Source organism: Jaculus jaculus, chromosome X, assembly GCF_020740685.1.
Source record: "Jaculus jaculus isolate mJacJac1 chromosome X, mJacJac1.mat.Y.cur, whole genome shotgun sequence".
NCBI classification, from domain to species: domain Eukaryota; kingdom Metazoa; phylum Chordata; class Mammalia; order Rodentia; family Dipodidae; genus Jaculus; species Jaculus jaculus.
In genome coordinates, this window is record NC_059125.1 from 48,573,835 (window position 1) to 48,593,536 (window position 19,702).

The 19,702-nt window shown below is 41.3% G+C and overlaps 1 protein-coding gene across 1 annotated transcript in view; it reads left to right on the plus strand.

Moving 5' to 3' along the window:
* The first annotated feature begins 5,000 nt into the window (after nucleotides 1-5,000).
* Rp2 (RP2 activator of ARL3 GTPase) overlaps nucleotides 5,001-19,702 on the plus strand; it is a 56,495-nt gene continuing 41,793 nt past the window's right edge. Inside the window, exons 1-2 of the mRNA XM_004668799.2 lie at nucleotides 5,001-5,388; nucleotides 18,746-19,411. Coding sequence (XP_004668856.1) covers nucleotides 5,290-5,388; nucleotides 18,746-19,411 — 765 coding nt within the window. The 5' untranslated portion in view covers nucleotides 5,001-5,289. The remainder of the gene's footprint in view (nucleotides 5,389-18,745; nucleotides 19,412-19,702) is intronic.

Below are 19,702 nucleotides of genomic sequence, written 5' to 3' on the forward strand. Positions count from 1 at the left end.
GCTTCACTTTCAATAGCATACACCTATTAATGTGTTCCCATGGAGGTTTTTCATAGGATGTGGCAGATCTGCAGCATGCTGGGTAACTATGATTCTATTAGTTCTTTGTCTATAAAACATGCTATCATGTACATAGTCTAAAACCAAATCATATGTGAAAAAATATATCCACATGATACTAACCATTTTCTTTTGTAAGATTTTGGGGAAAATATATATATATATGGTGTGTGTCAGGGTCTCACTATGTAGCTCAGGTTGGTTTTGAATCCACTATGTAGTCCAGGCTGGCCTTGAACTTGTGATTCTCCTGCTTCAGTCTTCCAAGTGCTGGGATTACAGATGTGTACCACCCCAAATGACTACTATGTATCCTTAACTAACAATTTTGTGTTGTGGCATCAGCTATTTTGCCTAATCCTTTCCACCCATTATTTGGAATTATTGTCAAGCTACATAACTGTTTATAAGAAGCAATTATGTAAATTGGGATCTTCTAGATATCTTATTTTAATATACATAGGAAGGGAAAACTAGCTAAATCTCCCATCTAGCATGGGTGAAATAAAAAACATCTTCCTATTTTTAGTGAAATCCTAAGGATAAAAACAGATTTTCTAACACATTCTCATTCGCCTTGTGGTTTTATATATATCATAATTTGTCTCATTCCTCAAAGGCATTGGCATGAACATTTGGCAAATGGTAATTCCACTAGAAAAAAAGGATTTTTTTAGTCTAAAAACTCAGCTTACATATAGTATGCATTGGAATTACCTCAATGTAAAAATTACTAGCATTATTTTCATTTTGTTCTTAAAACCATTCAATAAGCTTTTCTTGACTCTTGTATTCCCCCCCACCATCTGAGTCAAAATTCTGTTTCTTCTAAAATTCTTTGGACTATTAAACTCTGTCTTACCTTTTTAATTTTTTTTTGATCTTTTGTGAGTATATATTGTTATGTCTTCACTATAATATTGTATTTTTATATTTTATTTATTTCTTTGACAGAGAGAGGGGAGCAGATAAAAAGAGAGAGAATGGGTGTGCTAGGGCCTCTAGCCGCTGCAAACAGCCCCAGACAGGCACCACCTTGTGCATCTGGCTTACATGGATACTGGAGAATTGAACCTGAGTCCTTAGGGTTCAAAGACAAGCATCTTAACCACTAGGCAATCACTTCAGCCCTAATATTATATCTTAATCACTTAGTTTATGGTCTATCCCACCTAACTTTGAGCTTAAGCCATTTTCTATATTTAAAAAAAAATTAAATAGAAACTTTGTATGGACACATTATGTGTTGGTACCCATCATTTTCCTCCTCCCTGCTCCCATTACACTGAGGGCTTTCCTCAGTGGGATGGCTGGGATTCACCATGGGGTTGTGGGTTAGGAGTGTGAGAGTAGCAGTCAGTCATTGTGGATAGGGCAATGCCTCTGGATATTACCCTCCCACTCTTTGGCTTTTACAATCTCTCTGCACCTCTTCTGCAAAATTCCCTGAACTATGATGGGTGTGTTTTAAATCTTTTTTCTTTTTTCAATTTTTCCAGAGAAAGAGGGAGGAGAGAGAGAGAGAGAGAGAGAGAGAGAGAAGAAGTGCACCAGGACCTTCAGCCCCTGTAAATGAACTCCAGATGCATGCACCACCTTGTACGTCTGGCTTATATGGGTCCTGGGGGATCGAACCTGGATCTCTTGACTTCACAGGCAAATGCCTCAACTGCTAAGCCATCTCTCCAGCCCTTAAGTTCAGTTTAATGTTGAGCTCTCAACATCCTCTGAATTCCTCCTTTGGTAAGTTTTGAATATCCTCAGTATCTGTCTCCATCATTCTGGCACAGGTTGGGTTACCATGGAAGCAACATTCTTGCTCATCTCTCCATTTCCTCTGTGGCTTCACCTGGGCCCTTGCTGATGGGCAAGGGGGGGGGGGTTCATCTCCTGCCAGGGCGTCAGCTATCTTTTCTTGCCTTGTTGCTAGATTTTGGTCATCCTCGGTTCTCGCTGCCTTCTGTAAAAGAAAAACAGGCTTAAGCCATTTTCATCCCATCACCTAACCCTTTGTCTAACACATAGGTTTATTCATGAATTATTTTTATTTATTTTTATTCATTTGAGAGAGAGAGAATGGGCATGCTAGGGCCTCCAGCCATTGCAAACGAACCCCAGACGCATGCGTCACCTTGTGCATCTGGTTTACATGGGTACTGGGAAATTGAATTAGGGTCCTCAAGCTTTACAGGCAATGCCTTGACCACTAGGGAATCTCTCCAGCCCATCATGAATTATTTTGTGTATGTATGTGTGTGTATGTGTGTGCTCATGTATGTGCCCATGAGGCACCCCATGTACTCACCTGCAACAGGGTGTGCTCAGCTGAGTTGCCCCCTCCATCACTCTTCTGCCCTTTCTTAATTGAGCTGGAGTCACTTACTGATCCAAGAGCTTGCTGGCTTTTGTTTGTTTGCTTGTTTGTTTGTTTGTTTTTGCAAGCCCTGGTTATTCTCTGGTCTTTTCTCCCCACAAGACTGAGGTTACAGAAGTGTGTGGCCACGTCTAGCTGTTTATGTGGGTTCTGGGGATTGAACTTGAACTGTCTCTTAGGCCTGCTCATATCATCATGCTTACACAGGAAGCGCTCTTAACTGCTGAGCCATCTCTCCAGCCTTGTTTTTCAAGGTAGGGTCTTACTCTAGCACAGACTCGCCTGAAAATTACTCTGTAGTCCCAGGCTGGAGAATTGACCTCAGGGTGAATCAGGCTTTCATTCTTGCACAGCAAGCACTTTTACTTCCTGAACCATCTCCCCAGCCCACCCCCAAAGGAGGATCCTTATCTTCACTTTTATTTGGTTGTGCCTGAATGATCACTGTTGGATATAGGCTATGTTTTAGGTCCGAGTTTCTCATTAATGCACATTTCAAAACAACGAGAGTTTTAGAGATTGTTTCTCTGAAATTAATTTTGTTGAGTTGTTTGTTCATGAAGAAGCACATTGTCACTGTGGGAGAGAACTCCTACAGGCATCAGAAGGCCCAGGCAGATGTACCGCTACTTCTTTATCTCTGCTGAATTAGAGAGGCACTAATAAAGACAGGAAGAGGCACTGGGCAACACAGGCTCTGAGTTTTTCTGAAAAGTCCCTGCTCAATCACTCTCCTTGTGACACAGTATGTGGTAATCAAAGTTTTAATGTCCCTTGAATATAAAATGCCTAACAAGGCCCTAATCAAAGAACACCACCACATAAAACTTTCATCTGACTATGAAGAAATGAAAAGACAAAGACTTTTATGGCAAAGACTTTATGGCCCAAGATCTAGCGGTTCAATTTACAGTCATTTCTAATACTTAAGCTCTGTACTTTCCTTCCTGATTGTGCAAAAAGGACAGGAAGTAAAATGGGGAACTTTCTTTTCCTTTTTAAACTTTATTTATTTGCAAGCAGAGACAGGGTTGGGGGTGGGGAGAGGCGAGATAAAATGGGTGCACCAGGGCCTCCACCCACTGCAAATGAACTGCAAATGCATGTGCCACCTTGTACATCTGGCTTTACATGGGTACTGGGGAATCAAACATGGGTCATTAGGCTATGTAGACAAGTGCCTTAACTGCTAAGCCATTCCTCCAGCATTCTGGGGAACTTTTTTTAAAAAAATTTTTTGTTCATTTATTTGAGAGTGACAGACACAGACAGAAAGACAGATAGAGGGAGAGAGAGAGAATGGGCGCGCTAGGGCTTCCAGCCTCTGCAAATGAACTCCAGACGCGTGCGCCCCCTTGTGCATCTGGCTAATGTGGGACCTGGGAAACCGAGCCTCAAACCAGGGTCCTTAGGCTTCACAGGAAAGTGCTTAACCGCTAAGCCATCTCTCCAGCCCTGGGGAACTTTCTTAATGCTCAAGCCAAATTAGAGGCTCATTTAGGATACACATAATGTGATAAGTGTGGGAAATTTCAACCTGTACTTATCTGCTTTTGATGTCCTAGCAAGATGTCAAAATACTGTGTCTACATAAACCACCTTGTCTATTACATGAGCAATACATGCATATTGTAATAAAATGGGACCCAAGTATGACAAATATTAATACTTGGTGTATGAATTTTTTTTTCTTTCTTTTTTTTGGGGGGGGTCTCTCGAGGTAGGGTCTTACTCTAGCCCAGGATGACCTGGAATTCACTATGTAGTCTCAGGGTGGCCTCAAACTCATGGCGATCCTCCTACCTCTGCCTCCCAGTGCTGGGATTAAAGGCGTGTGCCACCATGCTCGGCTCTGTTTTTTTTTTTTTTTAATTTTCAGTTATTTATTGACAATTAGAGAGAGACAGAAAATATGGGTGTGCCAGGGCCTCCAGCTGCTGCAAATGAATTACAGATGCATGTGCCACCTTGTGCATCTGGCTTTATGTAGGTACTGGAGAACTGAACCCAGGTCATTAGGCTTTGCAGGCAAGTTCCTTAACTACTGAACCATCTCTCCAGCTCTTTTTTTAAAAATATTTTCAAACAAACTTTGTACCAGTTGCTTTGAACAGATCTATTAGTTGTATGGCAGAGTATAAATTCTCCACTAGGAGATAAAGTGCTTCAGTTCCAAAAAGTCCTTTGTCATAGATCCACATGCCTTCCCTTCTATGCTTTGGTCACTTTTGCTGGGAAGCAGTAGGGGAAATGTGTTTCCTTCACCAGATGTATGCATTCACTTGACAAACATTTTATTGAGCACCTAAGCTAGGATGCCCTTTGGTTCTCAAGAAATTCACTATTCTAACAGACAATAACCAATTGATGATTTGACTATTTTATTTTTTTGTAGTGCTAGAGACGTCCGCTCAGCGCTTAAACTTTGCCAACTGAGAAGCAGGGGCGAGAGGGAAAGCCAAGTCTAGCTTCCTGCTAACTAGCAAGCTCCGCGTCGTGCCACGGGGCGGGGCTGGAGCGGAGTCAGCTGTGCGTACGCCCGCGGGGGCCCTACAGGCCGGGAGGTTGGCCTAGGAGCCAGGCGGGGATTGGTGTGTTCATAGATGCAGAGAAGCTCGCGGAACTTTGATTGGCTCAGCGCCTGCTGAACACTTATTGGCTGTGATGGGTCGTCTGGGCGACCGAGCAGAATAGTACATTGTTGGGCCTGGCTGCTGAACTGAGATTGCATTCGGCTGATCGACTGCGGGAGCAGTGGCTGAGAACTGCAAGGGCCGGGACAGCCTGGACTCCCGCCACGCTCCAGGAGGTGCCTGACCGAGTGGGTCGGCTGGCGAATTCCGCTGGCTAGCACCATGGGCTGCTTCTTTTGCAAGAGGCTGAAGTCCGAGGAGTCATCGACTGAGGACGAAGAGGATCGGCCCAAGCAGTACAGCTGGGACCAGCGGAAGAAGGTAAGGAATGTCTAGGGGCCATCTCCTGGTCGCAACCCTCCCTAGCAATCCCGGGAGAGTCCCCTAGGAATCGGGGAACGCCGGATGGGAAGGCGACAACCCAACATTTGCCATTCTTGAGCGCGCGGATAGCTGAAGTCTGGGCTCACGACTTTTGGGGGCGGCATCCCAGAAGGCTGTGAAACGCATCAGAGGAGCCTCAGAGTTCATTGTCCTTGCATAGACCTCCCTCCCCAACCAAGGGCCTTCCTTCTACTACTCTGCACCCCGACTTGTGCCAACTTCCAGTCCGAGGATGGACTGGGGAGGGAAACAGCTAAGAAAGCGCTGAATCTCCAAATCTTATTTCACCAGCAGCCGCTAGCGGGTTTGGTCCAGTGGTCGGATTACAGACCCTTGAGACTGATTCTCGTTCGTGGCTTAAGTTCTGTGGCTGTTTCTCTTTTGTCTGCACTCCTCGGCAGATTTCTTTGGTGCCTCCTGGTTGGATTCAGTGACTAATTGGGCTGTTTCATGTACACCTTTGCACTCTCTCCCAGTTAATGGAAAGAATGAAAATTGAGTCAATGTTAATTGTATTAAGAGTATAAGGAAAGTGCTCAGCATAAACCAGGCAATCATTTTATTGCTTTATATGCGTAAAAATGTTCTTATTTTCATTTTTTTAAAATAGAAACCAGAAAGCTTTGAAACTGTCCCCTAGTCTTGCATAAAACAGGCATACATTTCATAATGATTCCTCTTTCTCCGTAGTTCTTCATTTCTTCTTAATGAAATTGCTTAGTAAAGTAATCTGTTAAACATGTGTAACTTTTGTTTTCCAAGCAAAATTAGAGATCTTGTTTTCTAATGAGTGGTGTGAATAGTTAACTCGTGCTTAATGCAACATCTTTAACCAGAAATAGTTTCTTATTAACATTTTCATATTATAGGTCTTCCTGCATGGTTTCTGATCCCCAGCAGAACTTATTCATGTAAACTAGATTCTCAAAACTATTAGATTTTTAAAATTTGAAGCTATTTTTGCAGATTTCTTAGCCCCTGCCTCTAGTTCTCAGACCCTTTTTTGTTCACGTGGTATATTTATATTTACCTCTTTTAAATATATTTTTTTACAATTTTCATAAATTTATATGGTGTGTTGTTATTCTATTTATCCCCTTGTTTTCATTTATTCCCCCATATGTATATTTCATAGCACCATTTTGTATGTAGGAGGTACTCTCCTTTCTCCTGTGTAAGGAGATTGTACCTATCAAAATCATTTGATGAGTGTTTTTTGAAATGTTCATTTTCCTCATCCTTAGGATTCCTAACAATGCTGTATAATTTTTAGTTTTTGTGGAGCTGGGAATCAAACCCAGAGCCTTGCTCATGCTAGGCAAGCACTTGACCACTGAAAGGCATCTCTATGCTAATAGTGCTCTTTAAGCTTGAATTGTCTGCCACAGAGAGGGTTATGTTATTTTATTTTAAAGTCATAGGCTAAGACTAAAATGATTTTTAAAGATTATTTATTTTATTTGAGAGAGAAAGAAAGAGGGAGGGGAGAGAGAGAGAATATGGGCACACCAGGACCTCCAGCCACTGCAAAGGAACTCCAGACATATGTGCCACCTTGAGCATCTGGCTGACATGGGTTCCAAGGAATCAAACCTGGGTCCTTAGGCTTCACAGGCAACTGCCTTAACTGCTAAGCTATCTCTCCAGCCCTAAAGTGATTTTTAAATTTTTGCAGAAGTGTTGGTTGGCTGTGGTTCATTTCACAATCCACTGTCTGAGAGTTAACCTTCATTAACCTAAAGTTCTGGTTAGTTGTGATCGGTTTTGATTTGATTTTGTTTTACATTTTTTTGAGTCAAGGTCTAATGTAACCCAGCCTGATTTCAAATTCCTGATCCTTCTGCCTCCACCTTATGACTGATGGAATTGCATGCATGCACCACCATTCCTGAGGTCTTTCTATGCACCCTGGGCTGGCCTGGTACTCGTGGCAATCCTCTTGCTTCATCATCCCTAGTGTTGTATGTTTCTTTCAGATTAGTGGATGTGTTCTGTGATTTTTTTTTTCCTTGTGCTTTTTGCCTAAGTACAAACAATGAAAGGCTGGAGAGATGGCTTAGCAGTTAAGCGCTTGCCTGTGAAGCCTAAGGACCCCGGTTCAAGGCTCAATTCCCCAGGACCCACGTTAGCCAGATGTACAAGGGCGCATCTGGAGTTCATTTGCAATGGCTGGAGGCCCTGGTGCACAGTCTCTCTCTCTCTCTCTCTCTCTCTCTCTCTCTCTCTCTTTCTCTGTCACTCTTAAATAAATAAGTAAATATAAACAAAAAGTTAAAAAGTAGAATGGTGGAGACTGACATCTAAACCCCACTACCAAGTGAGCCTGCAGTAAACTTTCTGTTGTAAATGAGGAATGTTTTGAGAACATTACTTGGCACTATAGTTTTAGAGATATATAAGATGTATTACTGGACATCTAAAGTTTAGACTTCTGGGTATATAGAATAAAAGTTGGAGTTTTTTGTGGTGCTGGGGATGGTACTCAAGACCTCATGCTTAGAAATGCTTAGCCATATCACCAGCCCTCCAAGTGGTACATTCACTGAGTCTGGTCTTGGTAGTTCCTAAAACTTTGTAGTTTTTCCCTAGAAGGAAAGGAGCAAATTCCATTATTATGTTTTAGATTTCCATTATTGAAGTTTTAACTGTGGAGCTGAAGTTGAATGACAGATTTGCTTACTGTTCTGTAAAAGAGTAAGATTTTGACTTTTGTTTTCTATTAAGAAAATAATACTTATATAGCACCCATAGGACATTAAATTAATATCAGAATAACCCCAGCATAGCATAACATAGCAGTTTGAGGCCAGCCTGGGCTACATGAATCCCTGTCTCCAACAAAAAGGAAAACCAAACAATCAAACAAACAAACCCCTCCAACCCCTAAAATTTGTCTTTGATTTTGAAAATATACTCAATAGATTGTGGTAAAAATGCAGCCTAAATTATTATTGCATATAATGTCTTTTGTATGAAAGTAATTTAAATGATAAATGTACATGCAGCATAGCAAACATAACTGAGATACACTGCATGGATATTAATGAAATGTTTTGTACTAAAAGTTTATGTTTCAACAGTGTGGTCATGAATATAGTCTATGTGGTTTAAAGTTAGATCAGAAAAATTATCTTTCAACTTGTTAGACTTTAGATATTAAAAAAATGAGCCTTACCACTTAAAAATGTGGTGTTTAGCCAGGCATGGCCTCGGGAGACATTCAGGAGGCAGAGGTAAGAGGATTGCCATGAGTTCAAGGCCAGTTTGAGACTACATAGTAAATTCCAAGTCAGCCTGGGCTAGAGTGAGACCGTATCTCAAAACACACACACAAAAAAGTTGTGTTTAATTTTTTTTGTTTATTTTTATTTATTTATTTGAGAGCAACAGACAGAAAGAGGCAGAGAGAGAGAGAGAGAGAGAGAGAGAATGGGCGCGCCAGGGCCTCCAGCCACTGCAAACGAACTCCAGATGCGTGCGCCTCCTTGTGCATCTGGCTAATGTGGGTCCTGGGGAATTGAACCTCGAACCGGGGTCCTTAGGCTTCACAGGCAAGCACTTCACCACTAAACCATCTCTCCAGCCCGTGTTTAAATTTTTGGTAAGTTGTAAAACCAGTGTGTCTTTGGAGAAGGGTACCTCTTGGGTTTTGGATTTTGTGTTGGGTAATTGGGTCAGCCTTAGGGGACTGAAGCAAGGAGAAATTGTCTCAATTAGAAAGAATGTTTGGGGACTAAGTGTTGTCATGGCAGCTGCCATATTGTAGTCAACAGTGGGAAAAGTTCATTTTTTATTGCTGCTTACTTTGAAAAAGAAAAATGCTTACTGCATAATTACTACTATATCAGTATGATGAGCAATAATTTTAAGAGTGAAAGACCTATGTTTAAATCATTTGTAAAGAAATGTTTGTGTTGTTTGTATTTGTATGTTGCATCCAATACTAGGCAAATTATTCAATGTGTATGTATTCAGACACCAAAATTATAATACTTATCCTTGCTGGCCAAGAGATTACTGGCATTATGGGGGAGTTAAAACAGGAAACATTTAAGGATGAGGGAGGATAAATGGTACGGAAAAATAGTTTTCATTTTCTAGTTACTTATGCCAATATTCCTTCTGAATAATAGAAACAAGGATAGGTTCTCTAAATGATCCCATAAGTGTGCAGATTGTGATTTGATGTGGCCTTTACCCCTTTTTGCCTTCTCATGGACAGGAGCTCTGCATTCTCTCTCCTCTCTCTTCTCTTCTCTCCTCTCTCTCTTTGATTTTATGAGGCAGTGTCTCATTCTAGCTAGCCCAGGCTGACCTTGAACACATTATGGAGTCCCTGGCTGGCCTTGAACTCATAGCAGTCCTCCTACCTCTGCCTCCTGAGTGTGGGGATGAAAGGCATGCACCCCACACCTGGCTTCTTTCATTCTTTCAATTTATAAGTTCTCTGAACTTTAAAAAAAGGTGATTTGAATATGAAGAACACATTATATGTAATACATTACTTATAGAGGTAATAGTAAACAAAAATCTCATGCTAGAAATCCAAGTATCTGTTGTTTAACTTAAGCTGTTAATTTGACCCTTTCAGGTTTCTTGCCTATGAAGTTAGATAATGTTAAAGATTTCTCCACAGGTAAAACCTGTCCTGAAGAAGAGATGTTAGACCTTGGTGGTGATTTGAATTAGATGTCACCCATAAACTTATGTGTTCTGAATGCTTGGTTCCCAGCTGATGGTCATTTGGGAGGTGGAGCCTTGCTGGAGGAGGTATGTTGTTGGGGACAAGCTTTGGAGTGTTATAGCCAGCTCCCCCTTGCCAGAGCTTGGTTCACACCCCTGCTGTGGTTGTCATCCGATGTTGTCAGGGTGATGGTATCCAACCTTTGCTATACAGTCTTCCCCCTGCTATCGTGGAGTTTCCTCTCAAGACTGTAAGCCAAAATAACTTTCCTCTCATCAGCTTCTTTTGACTGGATGTTTAGTCCTAGTAATGCCAAGGTAACTGCAACAACCATAGTGGTCATCTCCAAGGACAGTACTTGAACAGAAGTAGTCTCAGGCTGGCCTCGAACTCACAGCAATCCTACCTCTGCCTCTCGAGTGCTGGGATTAAAGGTGTGTGCCACCACACCCATCATAAAAGCTTTTTTTTAAAAAAAAATGCTTGGCTGGAGAGATGGCTCAATGGTTAAGGCACTTGCCTGCAAAGCCTAACAACCTGAGTTCTATTCCCCAATACCCACGTAAAGCCAGATGCACAAAGCAATACATGTGTCTGGAGTTCATCTGCAGAGGCTGGAGGCCCTGTGCACCCATTCTTTTTGTGTCTCTGCCAGGCGTGGTGATGCATACCTTTTTTTTTTTTAAAGATTTCATTTTATTTATTTATTAAAGAGGTAGAGGAAAAGTGAAAATGGGTGCACCAGGCTCTCTGGCCACTGCAAACGAACTCCAGACACGTGCACCACCATGTGCATCTGGCTTACGTGGGACCTGGAGAATTGAACCGGGGTCCTTGGGCTTCACAGGCAAGTGCCTTAACCACTGAGCCATCTTTCCAGCCTGAAGATGTTATATATGTTGTTTGGGGTTTACCTGATCAAGTTGTTTGGGATCAGGCGATCACACCCTTCCACATCTTTAATGCTAGCATTCATGAGGCAGAGGTAGGAGGATCACTGTGAGTTTGAAGCCAGCCTGGGACTACATAGTGAATTCTGGGTCAGCCTGGGCTACAGCAAGACAACCCTACCTCAAAAAACCTTATTTATTTGCAAGGAGAGAGAGAGAGACAAACAGACAAACAGACACCAGGGTCTCCAGACACTGAGACATGAGGATTCCTCTTGCCCATTTAGCTTTAGGCCTTTGTTGAAGCAGGCCAACTCCTGGTCTTCACTACTAATAGCATTGTTTCTCTAAGTACACCTTCTGTGGGCAATGGTTCGTGCCAAGAAGATATGCAGAAAATAACCAAAGATAAGCAGATAACCAAAGATAAGCAGAAAATAACTGAAAATGTTTTAACTTTCCCTGAAGTTTAAAACAATGAGCTTATAGCACACTTTCATGTTCTTTTTAAATGCATTATAAAGGCTTGGACTAGATTGGGATCCATTTAAGCCTATGCCATGATTATGTTCGCTTTCCCTTCTATTGGCTTTTCCGATTGGGGGCCAGGCTTAGTTTTACTCCAGGTATTGGAGAGAAGCAAATGCAAAAAGGAAAAGCTCCAGATAGGCATTAAAAAGGAATGCTTCTTGTCAGGCTTTATGTATAGTTATAGTTCTTTGATTTTCCTACCCACAAGTTGGCTGACTGAAATCTATTTTTCCCTTTTTTGGTGCTTGTGGTTGAACTCATATTCTCATACATGCTGGGCTATTTCCCAAGCTCTGCTATTTTGTTATTTATCAATATGAGCCCCACTTCTTTGGAGATGGAGAAGCCTCAAATTCCCCTTCAGTGTCTGATTGCTAGATTTAGTTACTGTTCACATAACACCTATAGACCATATACCCCAGGTTACATTCTGAATTAACCTAGATTAAGTAATTATAATGGACTCAATTAGAATGTACGAAGTGCCTCTGTAGTAGCAGGCATTGTCTTATGTGCTGGGGACAGAAGGTGAACTCAACAGACTATACCTTCCCTCATGGAGCTTATGTGTTAGTGGAGAGTAGAGAAGAGATAGACAATAAATAAATCACATGTGGTGTACTAGAATGAAACTGTGTCCGTAGAGAAAAAGAAGGGTAAAGGGGTAGTGTTGGGAGATGTGTCTTAGGTTTAAATTAAAGGCTTCTATCTTAAAGCTCATATTATATGGTAGAAAACATAGTGTAGTAATGTAGGTAACTCAAAAGAAAGCTAAGGGAATTTCAAGAACTTTATGAAAAGTTATTGATAGGTGGGTAAGTAGAAACTGAGATATCATTTTGGGTAAATGGGGAAAAGGGCATATTATACATCACAGCAAGTACTCCAGGATCTGCTAAAGAATAAAGTTCAGATTGGCGAGCAATAGGAGTTAGAATTAAGTTAGTATCAAATAGTAATGATTTACATTTTCTAATGCCGAACCATGAACCATTGTCATGTAACCTGAAATATATCCAAGTTTGTATATAAGATTGCTTTAAGTTGCTGGTTGTTTTTTGTTTTTTTTTTTAATGTATGGGTATGTTTGAAATGTCTATGTTATTAGGATCACTGCTAGGCAAACTTGTAACATAAGTTAGAGTTTTTCCCCCTTTTGTCTTTAAGCGGTTGAAGACTGGAATGAATAAATTTGGAATCCACTTATACAACCATCAGGAGCCTAAAGTCTTTTTTTGGAGGGTGGGGGAGTTCAAGCTCAAGTCTTGCTCTAGCCCAGGCTGACCAAGAGCCTAAAGTCTTTTGTAGGATCACTTTCACTACTGCTTCTATTTTTTTTTTTAAGTGGTACAGGTTAAGAATCCCTAATCTCAAAATCTAAAATCCTTGGTGATATAAAACTTTGAGCATCAACAGGATGCTGAAAAGGATTGAAAATTTCAGATTAGAGTTACACAATCAGTAAAGTCTGTGCTGCAACTGTTTCAAAATCTGACAGTTGCCAACATCAAAACACTTCTCATTCTATGAATTTCAGATAAGGGATACTCAACTTGTAACTATGTTTTAAAATTATTTATCTGTTTATTTGGGAGAGAGAGAAAGAGGCAAATAGAGAGAGAGAGGGGGGAGAGAGAGAGAGAGAGAGAGAGAGACAGGGAGAGGGAGAGGGAGAGGGAGAGGGAGAGGGAGAGGGAGAGGGAGAGGGAGAGGGCAAGTGAGCATGGGCATGCCAGGACCTCTAGCCACTGCAAACTCCAGATCCATGTGTCACCTTGTGTATCTGGCTTTACATGGGTACTGGAGAATCAAACCTGGGTCCTTAGGTTTGCTGGCAAGTGCCATAACTGCTAAATCATCTCTCTCCAGCCCATACTTTTTAGTGTTTAGTTTTTTCTTGATTGCTATTTTAAAGGGGTTATTCATTTCATGTGCAAAAATATTTTTTAAAATTATGGGAATAGAATTGTTGATATTCTCTTTAAAACCTGTTTAAAGTTATATCTCCCCTTTCATTCATCATGTTGCTTATGTTTTCTTACCTCATCATCATTCTTTTATTTATTTTTATTATTATTATTTTGAAGTAGGGTCTTGCTTTAGCCCAAGCTGACCGGGAATTCACTCTGTAGTTTCAGGGTGGCCTTGAACTCATGGTAGTCCTCCTACACCTGCCTCCCAAGTGCTGGGATTAAAGGCATGCAACACCACACCTACCTTTTTTAAGTTTCTTTCAAGGTAGGGTCTCACTGTAGCCCAGACTGACCTGGATCTCACTCTGTAGTCCTAGGCTGTCCTTGAACTCACTGCAATCCTACTACCTCTGCCTCCTGACTGAATGCTGAGATGGCCACCATACCCAGCCTTCCTGAATCTTTTTTTTTTTTTCTTTTGAGGTACAGTTTCACTCTAGCCTAGGCTCACCTGGAACTCACTCTGCAGTCTCAGGCTGGCATTGAACTCATGGTGATCCTCCTACCTCTGCCTCCCGAGTGCTGGGATTAAAGGCGTGCGCCACCACACCTGGCTCTCCCAGGATCTTAATTCGCCTCTAGCTTGAATGTTTTAGTTAGCTTCCTACCTGAATCTTTTTTTTTTTCTCAATATTATTTATTTGCAAGTAGAGAGGTAGAGAGAAGAGATTCAGAGAGAATGAGAATGGGTGTGCCAGGGCCTCCAGCCACTGCAAACGACCTTAACACATGTGCCACTTTGTGAATCTAGCTTTACGTGGGTACTGGGGAATCGAACCTGGGTCTTTGGGCTTAGGGTTTTGCTTTGCTTGTTTGTTTGAAGCAGGGTCTTGCTTTTTAGTCTAAGCTGGGCTCAGACTTGAGATCTTCCTGCCTTAACTTTCTAAGTGCTGAGGATGTAGGCATGTGCCACCACACTCAGCTTGATTTAAAAAAAAAAGTCTTCAATGTGTGCTTATGAAAAAGTTAAATGTATTTTACTTACTGGTTATGGAATGCACGCTTATTTATGTGGGTTCAGATCTTCTGTATTGGTTGATTTTTTTTAACATTTTTTATTGACAACTTCCATAATTATAGACAATGAACCATGATAATTCCCTCCCCTCCCCCACTTTCGCCTTCACAACTCTGATCTCCATCATATCCCCTCCCCCCTTATTTTAGTGTCATCAACGTTTCCCCTGAGAGTCTTGTGAAGATAGTGCTATGAAATCTTTACAAGGTCATGGGTGTTGAGGCCAATTTGTGTCCGAATGATTGCATTGTAAGTAGTCCTACCTTTCCTTTGGCTCTTACATTCTTTCTGCCACTTTTTCCACAAGGGACCCTGAACCTTGAAAGGTGTGATACAGATGTCTCAGTGCTGAGCACTCTTCTGTCACTTTTTTTCAACAGTATGGTGCTTTTTGGGTTATCCCGGTGGTCACAACCATCTGAAAAGTAAAGCTTCTCTAACCGAAAGTAAGAGTAGCATTAATATATGGTTACAATGTGAAGAAAAATGCTTATATTGGCAGTTTGGTGAGGATAATATATGCATTCAGCCAGACAAGAACAGGTGTTACATTCCTAGGGCTCATGACCTTCCCAGTCATAGGCTTTTGTTTAGGTTTTCAGTACCAGGCATGTATTCCCTCTCATGGAGCCAGCCTCCAGTCTAATTAGAGAGTGATTGGTTTCCCCATAAGAAACATTCCCCTATTGCACCCATTTGGTCATTTGGTCTGGCTGGCCAAACTTAAGGCTTGCATTATTCACTGTTTTCACTACTGATGACTTCTCTCTTCATAGAGCTCCATGCAGCATAACTCTTTCCAGCTTTCAGTCAGCTGGCCTATAGGGTGGAAGTTTTCAGCTCAGCTCCAGCTCGATTCCTCAGTGACCTTGTAGCCAAAGCATGTGGAGTCTTTAGCAATAGGGTCTTACCATCTAGTCCTGGTGGGAAACCAAGAGCCTTGGCAATAGCCTGTAATGTTTTGGGGGCATCAGGGACCTCCCTGGCCAACAACTCACTAGAAGGTATCATATCCCTGGCCTTGAAATTTTTTTTTAGTGAGTCTGTGGTTTCTAGGTATGCCATTATCCAAAAAAGTAGGTTTCCATATGGCTTATTTATAACATCTTGACCCTTCTTTTACTCAACCTCTTCCCTGACCTCACTTTGGCCATGGCATCTTATTTGTGTGAGCTTAGATCTTTTGTATTGGTTTATTTTTTTAATTTTATTTATTTATTTGCAAGGAGAGAGAGACTATGAATATGGGCATTGGTATGTATACATTCACAAATACTCATGAGTCTGCCCACTTTTTTTTTCCCCCTATGATTGAATCCAGGCCCTTGCAAATGCTAAGTGCTCTACCACTGAAATCTCCAGCCTACAAATACCCACAAGTCTGTGTGCTGGACTTTGAAGAATGTGTTAATGTGGATTGTGAGTTTTCACAAATTTAGAAACACTAGATTGGGCAACTATCTATCCCTTAGAAGAATTGTTTTTGCTTCTTTCTTCTGCCTTTGCTGCTATAACCATTGAGTCACCCAATCTGCTGATTCTGTTTCCTCAGTGTTTCTCTCACTCATCTCATCCTCCTCATCCCTTCTACAAACTGCTATACTTCAGCCATTTCTCCATCTGACTCTTAGATCCCTGCTTCACATTTCCTTAGTAATAGTCCTGGAACACAAATGTAGCATAATTAAATCCTTCCATTACCATGATTTTTTATTGTTCATAGTCAGCATGTAAACCTTATGTCATGACTGTAGTAGGCAGCTTCATGTTGCTGGGATGAATATCCAACTTGACAATGTTTATGGGAGGAAGGAATTCATTTCAGCTTACAGATCCAGGGGAAGTTCCATTGATGCAGAAGAAGCTGGCTCCCATTCATAAATCCAAGCAGAAAGAGAAACCACCACCAGTAAGCAATAGCAGAAAGCAGCAAACACCAACAAGACTCAAGCAAGACCACCCCACCCAGTGCTCTATCCTCTGTGTATATCTTTGGGCTAGAGCTAAAACCACGCCCAAACACACCTTAGAGCTGGACCCCAGGACCTGCTCCCATTGATACCTCCTCCACCCAGGTGGCCTGAAACACAAGTTACAAGTTTTAATAAAACACCTAAGTCTATGGGGGACATATATTCAAACTTCCACAATGACCAACCCTTGCTTTAACTCCCTACCTTCATCTACCACTTCTTGTTTTTCTTTAAAAAAAAAACAAAAAAAAAAAAAACTTGGGCTGGAGAGATGGCTTAGCAGTTAAGTGCTTGCCTGTGAAGCCTAAGGACCCCGGTTCGAGGCTCGGTTCCCCAGGTCCCACGTTATCCAGATGCACAAGGGGGCGCACTCGTCTGGAGTTCGTTTGCAGTGGCTGGAAGTCCTGGCATGCCCATTCTCTCTCTCTATCTGTCTTTCACTCTGTGTCTGCCACTCTCAAATAAATAAAAAATGGACAAAAAAATATTTTTAAAAAAACAGCTTTTCATTGACAACTACCATAACTATAGACAATAATCCATGATAATTCTCTCCTGCCACTCCCTGTTTTCCCCTTTCAAATTCATACTCCACCCAAATTACTCATTTATTTATTTATTTATTTATATTTAGTTTTTTGAAGTAAGGTCTCACTCTAGCCCAGGCTGATCTGGAATTCACTATGTAATCTCAAACTGGTTCTGAACTCACTGAAATCTTGCTACCTTTGCCTCCTGAGGGCTGAGATTAAAGGTGTGTGTCCATGCCCTGCTTTTATTTTTTTTTTTAATATATATTCTTGACTATCACTCTATGTGAATTTTTTTTGTTATATAGATTCCAAATAGGCTAAATAGCAATGATGATGTGAATTAGCTGGGTCACCTGGGTTAGCTCCAAGGAAAACTCAAAACATTTAGTCACACAGGCTGCTCTTTAGCTTTGCATGCCCAGGAATACAATTTGATAGCAGAGAGAGTAGATCTAACTCTGGGAGCTAGATAAATATTAATTAAGGTCATAAGTTTTACATTATAATGAGATCTGTAGTTGCCAAAGGAACTGGACACTGTAGATAATGCTATATATTAGCTGTGGTAGTTTGAATTTATGTCTCCCAGCAGATTCAACTGTTTTTTGTTTTTTAAGCTGTAACTTGGATTTCCAGCCACCTGGCTAGAAGAAGTGTCTCTGTAGGCAGATCCTACAGTGTTACTGTGGGCGGATTTGAATTCCAGCCTATAAGTATGCATTGAAAGCTCTGCCTGGGTTTCCCAGAGTGTGCTTGCTTTTGATGGTGCTGATTGTGTTTTTTCTCTCTGTATGGACTTGTGAAAGGCGGGCCAGCTTCTTCCACCATTATGAAACTTCCTCTGGATCTGTAAGCCTGAAATAAATCCCTTCCTCCCATAAACTGTGTCTGGTCTGGAGATTCATCCCAACAGTGTGGAGCTGACTACAATATTAGGCTAATATTTTTTTGAGGCAGGGTCTTACTCCAGCCCAGGCTAATCTGGAAATCACTCTACGGACCCAGGCTGGCCTCAAACTCATAGTGATCCTACCATCTCAACCTCCTAAGTGCTGGGATTCAAGGTGTGCACCAACCATGCCTGGCTGGGAATTTTTTTTTTTAAATCTATCTATTTAAGAGAGAGAGAGAAGGAGAGAATGTGTATGCCAGGGCCTCCAGCCAGTGCAAACAAACTCCTGATGCCTGCACCACTTTGTACATCTGGCTTATGTGAGTGCTGGGGAATCGAACCTGGGTCATTGGGCTTCATAAGCAAGCGCCTGAACCACTAAGCCATCTCTCCAGCCCTAGCTGGGCTAATTTTAAACATTTAAAGTTGATATGGTCAACATACCCATAGCCACAGTGTTATCACATTGGAAAAAAAAATCCTTTATGTTATCTAATATTCTTTATGTGTCAGTTTCCCTAGTTGCCTCAAAAAAATTTTTTTAACAGTTGATATGTTTGAAACAGGATCTAAACAATGTCTACATTTGGTAAATATGTCCACAAGCTTTTATTTCCTTTTTTCCCTCATGCCTTTTATTTACTGAGAGAAAAACAATTGTTCTGTTGATTTTCTTGCTAAATGCAAGATTACTAACTTATGTTTTAGCACTAAGGACTGCGTCTGGCATCTCATAGCATTTAATTGTTTTTTGTTGAATAATGTTGTTAATACTCACGGTCTGTGCTTTGTACCTGCAGGTTGACCTAAAAGACTACATGTTTCATGAATTGAAAGGTGAAACAGTAGGTTGCTTACCTGGAAGAGTGGCAGGACAACAATTTTTCATCCAAGACTGTGAGAACTGTAACATCTATATTTTTGATCACTCAGCTACAATTACCATCGATGAATGTATTAACTGCAGAATTTTTATGGGACCCGTGAAAGGCAGTGTGTTTTTCCGCAATTGCAGAGATTGCAAATGCGTGGTAGCTTGCCAACAATTTCGTATGCTAGATTGTGTAAAGCTGGAAGTGTTTCTGTGCTGTGCCACGCAGCCCATTATTGAATCTTCCACAAAGATCAAGTTTGGCTGTTTTCAATGGTACTACCCTGAACTAGCTTCTCAATTCAAAGATGCGGGGCTAAGTATTTTTAATAACACCTGGAGCAACATTTATGATTTCACACCTGTGACAGGAGAACTGAACTGGAGCCTTCTTTCAGAAAATGCTATGGTTAAGGACTATGTTCCTATACCTACTACTGAGGAACTAAAAGCTGTACGCGTTTCCACAGAAGCCAATAGAAGCATCGTTCCAGTATCACGGGGTCAGAGACAGAAGAATAGTGAAGAATCATGCTTAGTGGTATTATTTGCTGGTGACTACACTATCGCAAATGCCAGGAAACTAATCGATGAGGTAAGGAGAGGGGAAGAAATAGACATGTACCTGGATAGAACCACATCACTCTAGAGAGCTGTTTTGTTTTCCAGTTGCAATCCTCAAGTTACAGTCCCTGTCTCACTTCCACAGAATTGTCTGAAAGCAGGTTGCTTGGGTCTCCAAATTCTTTTTAAAAATCATTAAAATTATTTTATTTGTTTGTGTGCATGTGTGCATGCATGCATGTATGTGTGGGTGTGATTCCTATTTGTCTTTACAAGAGTGGTTGGATGAATCCAGGCCACCAGCATTTGTAAGCAAGTGTTT